This window comes from Dermacentor andersoni, chromosome 1 (assembly GCF_023375885.2).
Source record: "Dermacentor andersoni chromosome 1, qqDerAnde1_hic_scaffold, whole genome shotgun sequence".
NCBI classification, from domain to species: domain Eukaryota; kingdom Metazoa; phylum Arthropoda; class Arachnida; order Ixodida; family Ixodidae; genus Dermacentor; species Dermacentor andersoni.
The window spans coordinates 162,927,983-162,947,791 of NC_092814.1; the positions used below are offsets into that span (position 1 = coordinate 162,927,983).

Sequence of the window (19,809 nt, forward strand, 5' to 3'; positions counted from 1 at the left end):
AAGAATACATCGCTGCTTTACAAACCCTCATTGCCGACTAATTTTGGAAGCCTTACCGATGAGGTGCTACGTGAACAGCTTGTGTCGAAAACGACGAATCATCATTTACATGAGCGGTTACTTTCTGAAGGCTCCTTACTGACGCTCACGAGCTCTCAAGATCGCAAATCAGTACAAACCGGCTGTGAGACAAGCTAAGGAATTTTGCGATTATGCCTCAGTTCATCACGTTAAATCATCAGGACAGATGACCATGTACTATCGGCGTCAAATGAAAGTTTCGAAAATCGGAGCGCGTGGCCCAAGCACAAGTTAAGATATAGTGCGCGCCGTCCAGTCATCACCATTGACAGGCGCGCACATCCGATTTGGCCGCGCTGCGCGATCCCCCTCTAGTGAGATGATTTCGCTTCTGTCCTGGTTCTTACATTTGAAAGGGAGGATATAAAAAATATGAACGAAGCTAAAATATTGCAGTTTACGGCGAGTCTTGTCGCACAGATCGCCGAAGCCACAAGTGCTGTCAGCGCGAATAGCGGTGCGCGTGGTGCAGTTTGCACCGTCATCACCCGCACCGCGCGGGCGAATCTACCTTGCGATGACGGTGCACTCGGGGCGTTCGTGAAAGCGCGAGGCTCCGCGAACGGCGGCGCGGGCAGCTAGGCCAGGCTCCGCGCGCGCGCCGCCACGCCGCGTTGAAAATCCGCTTGCTTTCTGCCGCTCCCCGCTTTCCCGCTTGGCGGGTGTGAATGCGCCCTCCCGCCTCTTCCAGTTAGCGCATTGCCTTCGGCCGAGCAGCCGGCTGACCTCCCACCTACGTTACGGCAAGAGCCAACACAAGCTCAGAACAGTGAACTTAGTCTTCATTGCAGGAAAACAGACCGGTCCATCACCACATGGAGCGTTCGAGTTAAATAACGTCCTTAAAACTGAGGGACTACGCGCTACGCAAGCGACATCATCCGAGGGAATGTCTTGTATGGAAGCCGCGTGAGGATAAAATAACATGTACATGCATCGATTGCGTAGTTCTACTTCGAAATACGAGAGAAGAGCTATAGCAGAGCGTTTACGGTCCGCTCCTCAGCAATGCGCCCTCCGAAGCTGCCTCAGCGGAGCGGACTGCGCAGCACGTTGGCTAGCGTTGGCTTCTAGGATTGGATGCAGAAAGCAAGCTCTATGGATATCGCGTGGCGTTCCCCAAATGGGCCGGTAACGCATTACAAGCGCACGCACACATACTTCACGGACAAATAATTCATATATATACGCTTTACTTCATAAAACTGATCAATGGGTGTTTCTTTCATTGCCCTGAATTTGGCCAGGGGGGCGCTGCAACTACGAAAGGTCCGAAAAAAGGTGGTCAGAAAATTTGGTTGTGGAAGTTCGTATTGGTTTTATCTTTCTTTTCTAACCTAGGTATTATTAATCAGTATAACAGCAAGAGCTCCGTGGCGCAAACCACCGCCCAGTTCCAAAGCGGACGCTCATAACATCCATCCAACCGCCCGTTCCGCTACGCTCAACTAAAACACTAATTTGCAAAGCAGCCGAGTAGAACGCTACCGGGAACAGTGACGCGCATGCACGCATAGCGTCAGCGGAACGTGTAACGCCGACTACGTTTACCTAGTAACCAGATTTAGCGGATCGTCAGGGTGCGTGTAGTTCCTTTTGTAATCGGTGTACAGCCAAGCTGAGAGCACGTCAGTGCAGTCTCTGGAAGACGCGCTTGCTACATAAGCGAAATCAACGCATTCTTCGCAGCCACCGGTGCGCGTGAAATGTGTGCGGAGCTGAGTGCAAGCAAACGCTCTGCTGAAACTATTGAGAAGCATTCGCGTCAGCCCTATATTGATGCCTGGGAGGTCCACACAGGCTAACAAGACCACGGTTGCATTGCCGTCTCGTGCTGCTTACAGGTACGGCCACACTGGCGGCAAGACGCGCGGCACGCCGCCGGTGGCAAGAACGCCGCGCGGCAGAGAGGCCACATCGGTCGTGCGCGCGGCGGCCGCCGCGGAGTCACGTGACAGCGCTGATCTCGCCTTGTCTCGAACTGCGCGAGCATAGGCGCGATATCGCGGTTGTCGCGCGCTTTTTCCTTGCTCGGTTAGCAGAAACCGCGCTGATCGCGTTGATTCCTGCAATGGCAGATGCAGACGACGATGTTCTGACGACGATGAGTGTTTTGGTCATTGTGTGTTCTCTGCTGTTGCGACGGCGGCGCGCGCAAAAGGCGCGCAGACGAAGCACTAGCGCTGTTTGTCGCGGTTGGCTCGGAGCGCTCGGTCGTCGATCGTGGTTCCGCCGCCGCCGCTGGAAGTTAACTTCGGCAGTAGCCAAGAGGTGGCGCTTAGGAGAAAGCCCGGACGTCTCATTGGTTCGCGGCACGCGGCAAGCCGCCGAAAATGGCTCCTTGACCCATCCTCTGCGCGGCAGACCAAACCGGTTCCGCGGCAGGTTTTGCGGCACGCGGCGCGCCGCCGGCGGCGGCGTGCCGCGCGCGTTTTGACGCCAGTGTGTCCGTACCTTACCAGTGCGTTTACTGCTCATGTTGAAAATGGTCTTCCAAAACTAAATTGTCACCATTCTGCCATTGCAGAGAAGCGAACACAAATTTTAAAACTGTTCTGCTACTAGACTTCAGACTTGACAGGAATGTCATGCCTGCAATAAAGGAACCCCGACAACGCAACATTTCGGATTTCTTAGCACCACACTAAAACTCCTATCCACTTCCAGCAGTGCTTCAGAGAAGCCATATCAGTGGATCCGAGACACCAACATTATGGGTGCGCCGTTTCGAAAGGGTTCCCAGACAAGGGCAAGATTTTATATGGACCATTTAAAGCAGATTTCTGAGAAGTCCTCCAACTTCACAGATGGGATGCTTACAAATGATACCTAAAACACACTTAAATAAATGAAAACAAAAACCAGTGCAATTGCTTAGTGACAGACCAGTCAAGCACACGAAATACTGGAAAATGGCTACAAATATTACCCCATGCAGAGATCAGCGTTTTAAAAGCTTGGCACTGCTGAACCAAAACTGTTCATTAACTGCACACAACTACTGCAGCTGCTCAAAGCAAAGGCTGTTTAGGAAAAGGTAATAAAAGGGCCCTGCAACTAATAGCACCAATTATAGCATTCCAAAACTACAACGCACAGTGCAGAAAAAGTTTATTTGCACAATGCAGACATCCACTTTTAGAATCCATCTTACTATACGACGGCAAATGAGCAAGTCAAATTAAGACTAATGCAATGTCGGCATATCCATTCCGAGCAGTGGACCTTTCTTTGACCGGCTTGTTTGCCGGCAGCTCCACGGCACGGCATTGCTGTCAGTTGTGCTTCGCTTGTCCACGGCGTATGAGCAATGAAATGAGATTCGTTTTCTATGGAGGAAGAGAACCGAAAGCCACAGGGAAATGCAGCCCACGTATGGCGCTTTGAGAAGTGTGAAGTGTGTGTTGAGATCCACATGCAACGATGAAGCCAAGACAACAGTACGACTGGTTCCACAGTCTGCCAGACGAATTTTACTATACGGGCATCTCAAATTTAGTGCTGCGATGGGACAAATGCGTGAACCGGCATGGGAACTACATGGAAGAATAGTGCAAGGTAAGTAGAATCGTGCGTAAATTTGCAATTATCTGTATGTACCTTATTTTGGCTAATAAAAAATAGGGGCAAAGACTATTCACCGTCGTGTTAAGCTGAAAACTTCGGTGGCCTCTTTTCATAGCAAACACAAATTTTCCTATGAAATTTAAGGGTAAACAAGGCCTCTGAATGGAAAGTCTGGTGCGAACTGTCCTTTACTGTCCTTAGCAGCCAGTTATTTTTCTTCTTTATCTTTACAGAAACGGTGACAAGAGCAAAAGGCATCAAGGCCTGACAGAGGCTCCTGGTTTGTTAAGATTTTGGCAACAGCGAATAGCTTACACATCGCACTAAAGTCAGCAAAGCACAAGTCGGCAAACATTTTTGGGAGAAGGGGTGGAGGGCAACGGCATTTTAAAAAAATGCATCAGCAAAAATACTGGTTGTATTGCCTAGAGTTCAAAGTACAAAACGGGGGAGGGGGAGGTGTAGGCAAAAGCACCATTCGAGCTTAAGGGGGGACATGGCATTCAATAACTTTTTGTGGATTTTGATGCATTGGCAGATTTGTTAGAAAAGTTTCTGCGATAGCACTGTAGAAATTTCATAAAGGTGTCTTTAGAACATTTTTAGGTACAATATTTTTCTCCGTCTGGCCTTGTTCCAATACTGTTTCACTTAAAAAATTTGATGGAAAGCTTGTTCAAAGCACTGTGCATTCTAAGATCAATGGTTGAGGCCGCGACATGCTTACATTTATTATTTGCAACGCAATCTTTTTTTTTTGTTTTTTATGAGCAGTACCAAAGGCATTTAGGCTGTGGGCAAGTAGTCGAATCATTATATTGTAGTAAAGTCAAACTGCAAAAGCAAGAGTGATGCCCTGGACAGTACTAAAAATATGGGAGAAAAACTGAAATAGACCTAACAGTCCCGAAGAAATCAGTGGAACAAGCAAAGCAGGAAGCAAGAAAAACAGTTTTGAGAAAAAAGGCTCTCAAAATTGTAGCTTAGATTTTACATTACCAAAAGCCACCAGAGTTCTAGTCCTTTGTGTCCTTTTCAGTGCATAGTTTCTCAAGTGCCCTGCCTTTAGTTTGATGTGCCTCGCTCGAATTTTTTCACGACATCCTTTTCCGTTGCTCTGTAAAGCGCATGTTCTCCCAGTTGCAGTCTAAGTGTTGCACAATACTCAGCGATAGCACAGCAGGCCCCAGCATTGTATTTGCATACTGCCTCATGGACAGCAGTCTGCGTCGCAACCAATGATGCATTTTATCTTTTGGCAGCAGCGACCATGTGACCGATGAAGGCTTTGTTTTGGTTCTACTGTCCTACAAAGCTACAAAGGTTCTACTGTCCTGATCACATTCTATTATAGTGCCGACACCTACCAGGGATACATGGCCACGTGTAAACCAAGTCCTATCATAAAACAGTTATGTTATTAAAGGCAGGGTCCATCTCCCTGTAAACACTGTGCACCGACACTACGGCATCAAAAAATATGGGCCGCACCTGTCTCACTGCCAGGTCTGCACTCAGCCTTCAGATGTTTCCGAAACGTTTTATGATGCAAACCTCTATGGGAGACATTCATCATTGATTAGAACTCAGTCATAGCTGTTGCCCCTTTGCCAATACTTCTAACAGCCTGCACAGCTTATATTTAAATCGAAAACTTGGTGCCTCGCCTTTCATGGACTCCTTTGCGACAGCACCACAAAACGCCCACATTAGTATCATTTGCGCTGCTAACCCATGTCATGTTCCCAGCTGAACTGGAAGTCCTACTTGGCAGCACTGCTGGCACTTAGATTTGCCAGGAAACGCGTTAAAGGCTGCGATTTGAACGACCAGAAACTCCTCCGCTTGGTTTCATACCTCGCTTTCGCCTGTCTTCTCTTTTCTGCGCAATCGCAGGCATCGAACTTAGCTTTGCTTGCACTTTTGCAGCGACCTCTCAGGATGCTTATGCCGATACAAAATGTGGCTCCAGGTGCACCTGAATGGTGCCGCCCACACTTCTGGACAGGGTCTCAACACTGTGCGAAATGCCGATACGAGAATCGAACACATCCGAGACGCGATCGCTGGATGTATTCGGCGACATGTAACGCAGCACGACAAGCTCCAGGGTGCCACTGCTGCTCGCACAAGATGTTTCGCTTGCGTAGAAAGTGCCGAGAGCAACTCCCCAACAACGTCAACAAAAGTAGGCCTTCCATCCGCATGTGAACTGCTCGGCAGCGGCTCCTAAAAGGCAATTGTACGCATTTTGCCTGCCTGTGGAGTCCTTGGCTGCGCGTGACTTCTGTGCTATGCTGCACAGCACTGCCAAGCAACCTCGAAGGAGCGTTTTTCACCATTGGCGATTTTCACTTACGAGTGCTGCAAGCATAAGCCGTCTGGTATTTCAGCGGTCGCCAACCTATGGTCACCAGTGAATTTACGAAACTACGCCCCACAAGCACTGACCAGTGCATCGAGCCGATATGTCCAGAGTAGCGTCACAAATCTTCCAAAACTACGCTCCGCACACATCGACGAGTCCACATGTCCAGAGGCACGTATCGCAATACAAATCAGCTTCCGAAACTAGGTTCCACAAGTACTGGTGAGCCGAGATGCCAAGAGGCGTGCATCACTTGTGGAGTCCGCTGTTGAAACTACGCTCATCTTCAGACGCACGAATCACGGGGCAATATCGGATATTGGCTCGCACACGCAGATGAACATCGCACACCAAGAGGTGCGGTGTAGCAGAATACACGCACCGCGAACAAGACCAATGGCGAAGCTCCGATGGCCACGTGATACGCATGGCCAATCGGAGGCCTCGGAACGGCCTTGAATCATTTACTTTTTGTGTGCTTGCTTCTGAATGGAGGAGATAGCGGAAACGACAAATTTAAAGACTGAGAAATGTGCTTTCCAACAAGGGCAGAATGTCGGCGCTTGGTTGCACTGTTGCGGAGATATCGTGGCTCGAAAATTTTTTTTATATTCCCACTGAATTTTTTAGCACTTCTACGTGGTTTTCAGCGTTCATATTTCAGAATCTTAAAAAAAAAGAACAATAGAAACTGAATATGCGCTTCTCAAAATTTTTTTTGTCATTTCTTGCAGTACGAAAGCCGCATCCCCCTTAATGTGGCAAACAGTGTGTCACTTCACAGCAATATTTGATGCTTACAATAAAGGAAAATATTCAAATACAGCTAAATTGAAATATTAGGCTTCTGTAATAACAAATTCGTCCCTCATAAGAAGAACAAAGCTTTTGTAGACGAGAAAAAGAAGAAAATGGAAATTTGAAGTGGCTCCACTTGAGCAATGGCCAATGCACAGAGCGGTGAAGTCGTATGGGGATTATGCAAACTCATCCCTATTGGTGCGGGCAATTCAAATTGGGGTGCAGCAGTAAGACCTTTGATGGACCTACAGTCTACACTCGTTTCAACGGACCCACGTACAACTAACTTTCGGCTATAATGGACCATATTTCAACCTTAGTTTGGTCTGCCTATTTTATTAAGGCAACAAAGTTCGCTTTTAACGTACCGCGCTACAGCAGACGAAATTTGTGAAAAGTTTGTAAAGAATGGGCGCATGAAATGGCCTTTGTCGTGTCGACACAGGCTGGCAACTGACTTGCGAGGGTCAGCTGGCGATCCCAGCTGAATATCGTGCGCGAGAGGGAGGAGGAAGGCGGGTTGGAAGGGCACTGCCTTTCGCGAGCGCGGCATGGGGAGCAGGTGAGGGAAAGGGGTGGTTCTACTCCGGTGGCTGCTGTTAACGGCACGGGTGCCGCATCTTGAAAGCGATCTGCGATGTGGACATAGTGCATGCCCATGCGGGCGCCGTATCTTGCAAGCGATCTGCGATGTGGACAAAGTGCATCCAGTGCTGGTAGCTTCGTATGGGCTCTGCTTTTGACGTTTAGTTTGCGTCCAAGCAAGAAACAACACGAAGGTCGATTCGTTCGCCGCTGCTGCCGCATCTATCTTGCTTAATCTGCTACGTATCGTAATCGATGCTTCGCCTTTTGGGCGAAACTGCGACTTATTTTGTTTTTTACTTCGGACATTTGTCACGAACTCTTTGCAATAACGTTGTTAGACATCGCGACGAAAGTTTCAGAAGTGAGGAGTCTCAGATATTACGGACTTCGGATAAAATGGACATATTTTGGCGGATTAGCAGGGTCCGCTTAACTAAAGTCAACTGTATGCAACGAAGTCATATGTTGGCACGACTTCTAGACGAATAATCTATCGACCTAACTGATTAATATTTTCCTTTGTGCCCCTTCATTTTCTCAACCAAAAGCTGCAGGCCTTATACACCATGGTTTTGTTTTTGTAACGCAGCATAACATGTACACACGCTGTTAAAAAGTGCAGGGTCCTGATGTCGGGACAGCATTTGCACTTCTGGGGGAAATAAAATATCCAATGCCCTGATCTGGTGTCATGGGAGCCAATGAATTGCAACGACCAATGCTACGCAAGCAAATAAAATTATCTGCATACTGAAACTTCATTGCAGGGCCCCTTTAAAAACCAGATTATGAATTAAAATTTCAGGAGCATACAAAAATATGGGATTAAATAAGGCATGAACCACAAGACGGACCTTTGACAGCTAGCACGACCTAGCAAAGAGCAATCTGTCAACTTCAACCCAACATACAGCTGTGTGGCTAGCAAGTAAGCAGCAGCATGTTCAGAGCACCCGGAAAAGCTTTATGTGCACAAAGCAGCAAAAGAAAAAAAATATATGAAAATGGAACAAAAGCAAGCATTTGTATTTCAATATTTATAGCGGGTTCAAGTACCATAATACGGTTGGATAGTCTGGTTCGCAGACATTCAAAGTATCCACAAAAGCTTGAGACACTGTTCCTCAGTTACAAAAGGTATGCTACTGCATAACAGTCAATGAATTTTCATGGAAACATTTTTATTTATGGTAAACTAAGAGGTGAACATTTTATACAAAAATAGATATATTCCAACTGCTCCAGTTATCACATGGTCTGCAATGCAAAACTTCAGCACAAAAGTTCGAAGCATCCTGTGAATGACATCTCACCAACCCCTCCAACCCTTTTCTTCATATATATAATATATATATATCACAGATAATGTGCTGCAACAGCTCATAGAAAAGTTGAAGGGAAAGCAATCCCAAACAGGCATCTATTGTTGGCAACACTGTACTTGATTGGGGCAGTAATTAGCACAGCCTTGTGCAAAAGTGCACAAAACTGGCCATGCCTGTTGCAAATCGTATTGCCATTAAATATGATCAGTTGTCAATGGGCACCACTGACTACAACCAGAGCAGCTTTAGGAACCCAAACATTTGCTTTATCCTTGAGGACTAGTTGGCTCCCAGCATGCTACATTAGGTCACAAATGGCCTGAATTATTTCCGGAAAAGCACAGAGGCAAACTTCAAGCAGATCTAAAAGGTTAAAATAACTGTACAGAATTGCACAAAAGGCTTTTGCTCGGCATTCCATTAGAAAGTTTGCGCACTCAAAGCCAAGAATGCATGCTCCATAAACGTCTCTTGCCACTTGTTCGAAAATGTCAAAATTGGCACTGAATACTTGCCTCACCAGTGTTACAGCTCCACAAGCAACAATAAAATAACACCTAAAACAGAACAAGGTCCCTCCCCCCCAAGAGTGTTATCACAGCTCCATTGTCTTCACTGCAAGGGTCCGCTAGTGACATTTCCGGAGAGGAGGTACGAAAGAAAACGATGCCTAAATCAATTCAGTCCACAGAGTCCTGTAAAAAAAAAAAAGGTTAAATGAAATGATTAAACATGACTTACAGGGGAAGTTCAATGGGTGAGTTTTGATTAAATGTAACAGCCTTAAAGGGACACTAAAGGCAAATATTAAGTCAAGCTTAAGTGATAGATTAGCGCTCGAGAATCTTTAAGGCATCAACATTATCGCAAACAGAGCCCTAATAATCAAGAAATTGAAGCAAATGCCAGACATGATTAGAGACTATACCGGGACATTTAAGTACTTGCCCAATGAGGAAAGCACTTCTCCGTTAAATTCTGTCACTAGTACTCCACCACTCGAAAAAAAAAACCCATCCGTGTATTGCATTATAAGACAACATAAAATGTTACTTGTCCACTTCTATTTCAATTTTAGAAAAATGAAGTGCGGTTCCGTTTTCGCTCGGCTCTGCGCCACCCACGCCTTCCCGTTTTTCAGTAGTTTCGTTATCGTGTAGCGTTGCGCTGGTTTTGCTGGCTTGCGAAACTCGCACAAACTCGAAGTAGCAGAGAATTCAACTTTCACGTGATGTCGCGGGTTGCCCGAACAGTCTACACCACTTGACCAAAAAGAAGCTGCAGCGGCGAATCCACCGCTCTGTCTTGGCTCGGTACCGCCGTCTGTCTGGCGCCATTTTACTCGCAGACATTAGCAAAGGGTGGAGATGGCGCATGCAATGCCACCGCTCCCCTGGTTAAATGGCGGGAGATTTGAATATCGAAAAAAGGTATTCGGACCCTTCATATGCAATTTTCTCGTAAACTAAGTCTTTTCTTGGCACGAAACAAGTGTTGCGAGGTTTCCAGAATGGTAATGCAGTCTATGTCGACGTAGTATTTGCCTTTGGTGTCTCTTTAATGAGCATTGTCTTTAAACAGCTAAGGCACATCAGGTAAGGCCTTAACAGTTATCGATATATGTTCCATATTATGATGTTAAAAACATCAGAAAGGATTTAAGCTTCACCAGACTACTGACTTAAGGCCATTAGCAATTGACATTCAGTTTGTAGCATGTCACATCACTTTTTTTAACAATTTATTTCATTTCATGAATTTGTTTTTCTTGACTATTGTGTCTGCGTTTATGTCTGTTTAAATAATAAGCATTACGATTTTCTTCTTTGAAACACTCCTGAAAGTGGATAAAGTGGTCACTGAGAGCCTTGCGAGCACCGAGCAAAAAAAAAAAAAATTAAATTGTGAGGTTTTACGTGCCAAAACCACTTTCCGATTATGAGGCACGCCGTAGTGGGGGACTCCGGAAATTTCGACCACCTGGGGTTCTTTAACGTGCACCTAAATCTAAGTACACTGAGCAAAAAGCTGACTTTTCATGTTACATAAGATGCTAGGCACCTAAAAGTGTCATTAGCATAAAATATAACCAAGAGTCTCACTTTTGGATATGGCTGGGCACAAAAGCGCACATCCCTATCTAAATCCTCTTGAAGACTGGCCAGGGTTGCCTTCAGCTCCTCCCTGTAGAAATTTCCAGTGTCCCAAAAATAGGCTAGAAAAGAAAAAAGAAAGTTTATGCCACTGTGCATAATGAATCCATCAGCCACCACCACCACCAGCCATCGTGAACAAACAAGACTGCTGGGCAGAAAGCGAGAGAGCAGACAGCCTCAAACATTCAGTTTACCAGTGCCTTTGCTGTTCTCGTGGTGCTTCACATCACTGAACTACGGCACCCCTTAGTGGTCCTTTACTGCATAGCTAGTCCAAGAACCAAGCAGTTATTGGGTGCGCTGTGCTATTTTCCCAGATACCCTTTTCTCCATGTCTCCATGCACCCACATGTCCCCAACACAATACTGCCATCCACATAGCCTGCATTCTTTAGACATTGCTTCCAAAGCCTTCACATTGTTGTACCAATGTAAACAGAAACATACATGATACTGTGAAGCCATGCTAGCAATGACCAGTTGTAGTTCGACAAAGGATGTCCCACAACAGCCGAAATACATGACAGCCATTCTGAGGCATGGTGTGGAATCCCAGAATGTGTGAATCAGCACATCAGAATTTTACAGCCTCCCAACTGATCTGCTGGTTAATCATACATTAACATTTTCACTGTCATAAAGCACCTCAATTATCCGATGCTACAAGTCTGCTAATCAAGTAACTTTAAAACGCTGTCGTCCATGCCATGACTGTCACTCACTTTCAAAGAAGAGGCAATATACCTCAGGAATTCAAGTGCAATATGGCCACTAAGTTAAGGGGGGACGTGGCAATTGAAGTGGTCGTATTGTCAAAATTTTCAATTCTTATTTTTATTTTGCGAACCACGGATGTTTATTTACCTCGTGGTGAAACGTAACAAAATACGCGGTAGAAATCGAGAAAACGGCCATACATGCCAACATGGCAAGATAAAAAATCTGGAGAATTTTTCTTCGCGCCGGGGGGAGGGGGGGGGGGGGGGTGCATTCACTGTCAACTTCCGGTGGGACGGTGGGACGGGGGGGTGTCAAACGTTCAGGCAGTGTTCGATGAGTCCTTTTGCAGGGACCCTGCAGCAGCAGGCTTTGCTCACTTCAAAAATTTGTCCGGGTAGCTGTGCTCAAAACATGGTCCAGACTGACGGCCCTTCACTAGCAGCAGGTATTGAAGTGGAAAGTTTGGCGAGTTGGTATACATTCATAATGGGAACTGCGCGAACAAGACGACGGAGTGAAATGACACAGGACGAACGCTGTCCAGTGTCATTTCACTCCGTCGTCTTGTTCGCGCTGTTCGCATTATGAAGGCGTTGGAGAGTTGTGTTGCACATTGACGAGCAGAATTCAGCCCTAGTTTTTCGCACCGTGCTAAAATCCTCTCACACTCTGCCTTGCTATGCGGTATCACGAGTAAATCGAGCATCACCTTAGCAACTCTGTAAAACATGTTTTCCATCAGTGTTTTTCATTTTTCCAACCATAGACCACTGCACGTCCTACCTTTCTTCATTCAGAATGTGCTCTTGAAGACTGTACGCCTGTAGTGTGGCAAACTCAGCTTCGAGAGCATCTAAAGCATCTTTAGCAGATTCATTGGAATCTCGGGGCAGCAGCTGAGGGCGATGCCTGTGAAGTAAATTTCAGGTTGGCCACTTCCGCATTCTCCCGAGTTGCGTCGACATCCATAACAATTCGCCTCGTTGCATTTCGGAAACATTTTCCGTAGAAGAGGCCCAATATGGTAGCTGACGCTAAGGGGTAGGTTGTGTTCCACGAGGAATCCCGTAAACAGGCACTCCACACGTATGACGCTGTCGTCGCAGTTGTTCTGGAGAAAGTTCACTATGTTGTCTTGCTGCTCAACAGTGTGCCGTGAAAACGTGCAGTTTCAAGTTGCCTTTGCCACCGTGTGCCGATGTCGCACCAACACATTGTACAAAATGCATAAGGTTCTCCTTTTCTTGACATCAAAAAGCACTGAAATTCAGATGTATAAGATTGCAAAAACGTCTGCAAATACCTTTTCTTGGGCTTTGTTAGTGCCATGGCATCAAGCACACGAGGACTAACTTTACACGGTGCACCGCATAAACACGGCCTAGCCAACACTAATCATACACACAAGCACCAGCAACAAGATGCACCATAGAGGAAGGCATGCATGAAATGCAAGAGCTACATTGGCTTTGGTCTGCTTACTAGGGCACTGTGGTCGGCTGCTTAGTCGATGATACCGATGGTGCTAGTGCGGCTGTTATTGGCGATGCTGGCGATTGCGATGTGGCTTTAGATTTTGCAGTGCCAGTTTTGCAAAAACCATTACTGCATGAACAGAGACCATTTTTCGGGAGATATTAGACAGTGATCGTACAATCGGAAAGTTTAGTCAAAAATCGGGAGTCTCCTGGGCGAATCGGGAGGGTTGGAAGGTATGAAACAGCACTTTCCTAGAGTGCTATCATCAAAAATTGGAAAAAACATCGGGCTTCGGAAGGTCCCCACCATGGATCGCCCAGCTATCAGTTGACACAGCGCTGCCATCTTGGTATCACCGTATAGTGGAGAGATCGGAGCTAAAGATAACTGAGCAATGCATTTCTCTACAGAAAAATAAAGCAGCAAACACAAGCGAAAAAAAGCCAAATTTGGCATTGCAATTGGGCGCAGCAGTCACATGGAGCACAAGGAGCGCCCCTAATAACTGGTTGTAGATTTGAATTGCTGACAAAGCTCTCTCGCACGCATTAGTGCAGCTGCGAGCTGCGCATTCCGATCAACGTGATCGACTATTGTGGCAGCTTACGCACATTTTCTGTGATGAGCCCCAAAGGAATCAAGTTCTAAACGGCCCACATGTACGGAAGGCCACAAAAGGTGTGGAAAAGAGGGAGAAAACTACTCGTAGAAGCGGATGCCGGCGAGCTTGTTGACAAGGCACAACTGGCGCACGTGGGTGACTGGGAAAGCGCACCCGTGTGTGGTGCTGACGCGACCACAGAACATCTACGCATCCACAAGCGATGGCGACGGTGTGTCCGCGAGCGATGGTGCAACCGCGTGTGGTCGTGACAGCAGCGAGACATCGGCGGAGCAGAAGTTTTTCACGTCAAACCTTCAACTGCGGATTTCAGCTCCAACTCTCACTAATAAAGAGATTGCACAACGAGAGACAAGAGCGGACATTTTGAATGAGGTGTCATCTGCCTCTGCACGACGGATGAATGCACGATTATCAAAAAGGCAACTAAGGTGCGCGAAACTGCTGCAAGAAGACAAAAAAACTACATCAAAATGTAAAGAAAACGGGTCCTCACAGGCAAAGAACTACATCCCAGGCAGGTTTTAGGTGCTCAAAGTAAAGATCTAAATGTTTACAACAAATGAAACTTTTTTCATTTTTTTGTGCAGTTGCTTTTAGTCATTTTAGTGCCATTTCACAACTAATAAAGACAAAAATCATTCTGTCTTTTGCCCTTAGATCCTGAAACATTGATGAGTGCAATAAATTTGTTCATATTTAACTGCACCTTATAAAAAAATGTATAATGGTTCTTTTGCAAAAGTTGTCAGTAAGACAATATGCATAGGAAAGTAAAAAAAACATATTTATGTTCATTTCGGCATTTAAAAATTAAACCAATAGCTTTATTGCACAGCATGGGCCTTCGTGAATATCCGGATGTGAAAATCTTGGCGAACGTGTGTAATTTGGGGATAACTATTGGAGGCTGTCAATTTTAACTCGAAAACTATAATAGATAGCACGAAACTAATTTCAGTTATGGTATCAGCATAACAAATCACACCTGCATGCCAATTTCACCAATTTATTCTGATAAATGAAAGTTTTCATTGCCACGTCCCCCTTAAACAGCAAACACATTGACGAACTTTTATGAGGATGAAGTTTCAAACTCATTCGATCAGCCCATTTGCACCTTGTGCGGCCTGTGTCACCTGACAGTCAAAGAAGCTTGAAGCGTGAAATAGAACCATAAACAATGCACCGACTCCAACAAAGCCAATGCATTGAACATCACAAGAGGGAACACTGTTTTAAAGATACTTACCCTTCGGCCAAATGCTCCTGACCAGACAACGTGCAAGGGCCATGCGCACATTGGGCACAGTGTCATTGCGCAGGTACAGCAGCTTTGGCAGTACAGTTCCAATGAACTCATCCTCACTTAGGCACTCTTCGTTCACAATCTGCTCAGCCAATTCGCAAAATCTAGAAGATAACGAGCCACAAATGCAGTAAACACATTTTCATTAAGAACGCACCCCAGTCTCAACCTGAAGCTGGTGGCATAAAGTGAGCTTTTCACAGGAACTCCACCAAGGGTATTAGTGACCTTACCCTGCATATATTGCTGCATGGCCATCACTATCACTACTAATGGTGTTCTAGAGAGTTGGCTGAAGCTATGTCAAAAAGGAGCACTTCATGAACAATTCACCAACCATGTCAATACGGAAGATTTCCGTTAATTCAACTGATAAGTTAACTGGGCCAGGAATGAAGTTCCCGGACTGCACCCATGCATTTCTATGGATCCTAACTTTCGTCATTTTAATCCCAAGATGGGCCTTCGCCAGATAATTCGAACTTGGGACACAAGCGCCTAACTATAACTGTGACCCCAGTGGCGACTGCAATAACGGCAGTGTTTGTCTTCAGAGTCCAATGAATTATTAGTGCCTACACGATCCTAATGTGTATTTTTCTTTCCTATAACATGTTCCTGCAAATAGTCCGCGCGGTATAATCAATTGCAGATTTTCGATCAGAACAGAACCCGTTCAGTCACTGCAACGTCACAAAGTGGACGGCCTGCAAAATTTGTGAGAACGGGAGGGGCAGATGAGAACTCCTCGGAAGTTGATGTGCCTTGTTCATCTGCTTGGAAGCAATATACTACAAAACAAAATGTTTCTTGCCTTCTAATGATTAAAATATTGATATGAAAAAAAAAATTTCTTCTGAAGCTTAAACACGTTCTTAAATAGCCGCACGTATGAAATCCAGGGTTTGACGGAAACCCGTCTGGTGGACAAAATTCATGGCGGAAATATTGAGCGCCGACCAATCGTTAAAAAAGACGTTTGTAGGCTCCTGTAGCGACGCCGAAATGTCTTCCCTTTTCAACAACTGGTTAGCGTTCAATATTTCCCGCCTAGTAATACTACAATCAAACCCCGATATATCGAACACGGGTATATCGAATTATTGTGTATAGCAAAAGCTTTCTATATCACCTAGAAAATCACTTGCATGCTTAATTTTTTTTTTAGAACGGGCCGGACGTAAAATGGATATATCGAACTCCATCACCACAGACTCGTGAAATTTATTAGGCCCCATCAAATGGCACCAACGGTGCCCTCGCAGTCAGATTCCAAATGAGCCTAGAGTCACAGTCCGAATGAGCCCGGCTCCGCAACTGAAGAGACTGAACTGCCGCCTACCACGAGCGCAAATGCGGACATCATTGATGACCTGCTAGGCTGTGGTGTGCTGCTGCCGTTAGATTTGAAGACTTTGCAGACGGGAAAGCTCACCACAGGGTGAGCTTTCCCGCAACACCCTCAAAGACAGCGGTGGCGCAATGGGCGTTCCCGACTGCTGCGCACTATAGCTGCACACATTGATCACACTGAGGGCGCCATTTGAATGTAGCGGCGTATACGCGTGGCGGCCGTGGCTAGTTCGAATGAGTTTGTCAACGATGCATTGCATTTGCCGCACTGACTCCTCCTCCATGCCACGCTCCACCTGCCGCGCCTTGCGAGAACTGGTGGTTTGCATCCGGAAAGACGTGCGACAGTGCGTGCTCACTAGGTTCACTCATAGACGCATTAATTTCCAGGCACCACTTGGTTATTGACAGTGTTTCAAAATGTTTCGACTGACAGATGTTGAGATCGCAGCAGAAGTAGCGGCCAAACGAAGACGCTGCCGAGGTTGATCCCGCAAGCACTGATGTTGCCCCGCTCCCAACTTCAACAGAGGCTGTAGCTGCTTTGGGCCTACTATGCCGCTACTGCGGTACAATAGAGGGCACCGGCCTATCGCTTGCGGATCGTTTAGACTATGTTGAGGACTGTGTTTAAGCACAGGGCTGCCAATAAAAAGCAGGCTACAATGCTGCAGTACTTTCAGCCAAATAAATACTTTCTGTGAGGCTTCAAGTGAGCATTTTTTTCGCCGTGATTAAGGCGCAATCGGGGTTCCTTGTTCAGAGCGCGCATTCGGTTGCGCCACACACGACTAGCCTAGACTGCACCGACTTAGTGCGGCAGATGAAGTTGGCGCGGCCTATGCCGATTGTGTGCAGCGCAATCAACCGCGCACTCCCAGCTGATGAAGTTGGCGCAGCCTAGGCCAACTGCACGCGGTGCAACCGAACACACGCTCCTAAAAATGGTCCCCGATCACGCTCTTGGTTCATTGATTTGCAGAAGCTTCTTGACACATTTTTTTACCTTAATTATATATAAAATTATTTCGCGATCCCAGCGCTGTTCGATATATAGAGGTTCGACTGTATTACAATTACTTCTACAACTCATTAGTGTTAGTTTTTCTGCATGGTCGTTAGCGGGCGTTGCGCACAGCGAAAAAGGAAGCAACAGGAACAGCAGCACACTCAACAACTGAAGCTCCCATTGCAAGCACCATTTTCTCGAATCGGACTATGGGTTGCATCCGATTGTGTCATTCTGTAGCCGCAGTTGCCGTTTGGATCAAATCCAATCCACCAGACTTGCTATGCGAAGCCAGTCTCGTAACGAGCGAATGACCACTCGAACTGCACACCTCTCATCGCCTCCTGCTCCTAGCAGACGACATGCTCAGCTCCAAACCATTGACAGGAGTGTGTAATCATTTTAAGAACACCAGAAACTTGGCTGCACCCTGCGGCTGACGATGTCGGTAGGCCACTCACGCGCTACGAACAATGATTTCCAACCACACCCCAGATATGAAACCAAAACAGTGTTCACAACCGCCTACCATCACGAGCCAGTCTAGCCAGGATCACTGCCAACGGAAGATGGCAACCATGGATGGCAACAGAAAAGGATCTCGTAGCATGATGACATTATTTTACATAAGCTCGCGGCAACAAGTTGTGCCGCATATGACAGAAGGTTGTATTTCTGTATGAAAGCATGAGGTATGCGGTACTGTAAAGGAGTTTTCTTTAGGTCACAGAAAACAGGTGCGCATTACAATTGAGGGAGTTGGAATCGTGTAAATATTGTATGTGCAACCAATTCTGCCTGTATTTCTGTCTGTTTTGAGTTTCACTGTACGCCGATGCAAGGACTTCAAGTCAGATCTGCATGTGGAAGGCTCCGAAGCACACGGCACATCATCAGAGTCACTGTTTGACAGTGGGAGAATTAGCTGAATTATTTCTTCATAGTTCAGTTCAGCACACAATGAAACAGTGCTGTTGACGTCTGCAAAGTCTTCAAATCTAACGGCAGCAGCACACCACAGCCTAGCAGGTCATCAATGATGTCCGCATTTGCGCTCGTGGTAGGCGGCAGTTCAGTCTCTTCAGTTGCGGAGCCGGGCTCATTCGGACTGTGACTCTAGGCTCATTTGGAATCTGACTGCGAGGGCACCGTTGGTGCCATTTGATGGGGCCTAATAAATTTCACGAGAAAGACTTCTTGGAGCCAGCACAGTGCTGTCTGGAAAACAAACTAAACAAACAAGCACAGCATTGCAGAATGCTGTATGCAAGGCAAACTCTGCAAACAGAATGGCGACAGCGGGCCATGCGCAAGGGTGCCAGAAAAGTACGACGACCCCAATGTTGACGCGACCTCACAATTCAGGCAAAGCCTCCAAGGTTGGCAGATGCAGTTAAACCTCAGAGGCATAGAACAGCGACCAAGGCAAGGCCTCAGATTACCGTCTAGCGTGCAATCTCCGAGGTCATATTTGATGTGCCGTCGAGGTTGCCAGAGATAATAGCCACAGAGTTGGCGCACGCTACAGCCACGGACAGAGTCCGGATAATTGACTGTAAAGTTGGCGGCCGTCCGAAATATTGCTTGTCTTTACACATTAAGTCTATGGGGCCATCGGTGTTGCTGCGAAGCTGTCTGAATTACCGAGCATGTCCAGATTATAGGTGTCTGGTTGATCGGTTGGCGACTGTACTGCATCTTGTTTATTTCAACCGGCCAAATAACTTGGCCAATTTCATCAGCCTCGTCAAAGTTGAACCAACAAAAATCTACTTAAGTAGGAGTACATTATGCAGTTCAATGTAGATGTGCCAAAGCAATGAGACCTGCCACATCATGCATGCTTCGTGCAGGGCTAGTCTGCCCTTGCATTAGTATGCTATGCCCTACAGTGAAAAGGCAGATGTGACGATACATGCACATTGTGCATGTATGTTTAATCACTGCTTTGCTGCATGGCACAACCAACTGAAGGGCTTCCAGTTAAATTTTTATAGTGCAAGTAGTTTGAAGGAAAAACTGATTTTATTGCAAATAGTGGCCAATAGATAGCGAAATGTTTTGTATATTTGAAAAACTTTTTAGCATTCTTTTTTTCCTTTTTGGTACAATCTCTACAAACATTGTTTATTATACAATCTTGTTTTTGGCAATTTACTGTTCTTTTACAACAAATTTCATTATTAAAAGTTGTATGCCAGAAAAGCACATTTATTCCGCTTAGCTTTTATTGCATAAACTGTTTCGCACAATAATTTCCTAAAAAAAAATCTAGTGTAATCTACAAAACATGACCATATTTTGCCCACGGCAGCGAAAGAGTTAAATCCCAGTCATCTTTATCAGATGTGGAAGTCAATCGGGCACTGCTTGACTTCCAGCCAGCCAGCTTATCTGAACATCCCCACAAGCAAAAACAATGCCCCAGTGT

At 46.1% G+C, this 19,809-nt stretch overlaps 1 protein-coding gene across 9 annotated transcripts in view; it reads right to left on the bottom strand.

Annotated features, from left to right (window-relative positions):
- Positions 1-3,175: 3,175 nt before the first annotated feature.
- LOC126547350 (serine/threonine-protein phosphatase 4 regulatory subunit 1-like) overlaps positions 3,176-19,809 on the bottom strand; it is a 210,864-nt gene continuing 194,230 nt past the window's right edge. For all 9 annotated transcript variants that reach the window (XM_055062682.2, XM_055062686.2, XM_055062684.2 and 6 more), the window contains 3 exons: positions 14,960-15,120; positions 10,833-10,945; positions 3,176-9,425 (listed from right to left, as the gene is read on the bottom strand). In XM_055062682.2, coding sequence (XP_054918657.2) covers positions 9,411-9,425; positions 10,833-10,945; positions 14,960-15,120 — 289 coding nt within the window. In that variant the 3' untranslated portion in view covers positions 3,176-9,410. The remainder of the gene's footprint in view (positions 9,426-10,832; positions 10,946-14,959; positions 15,121-19,809) is intronic.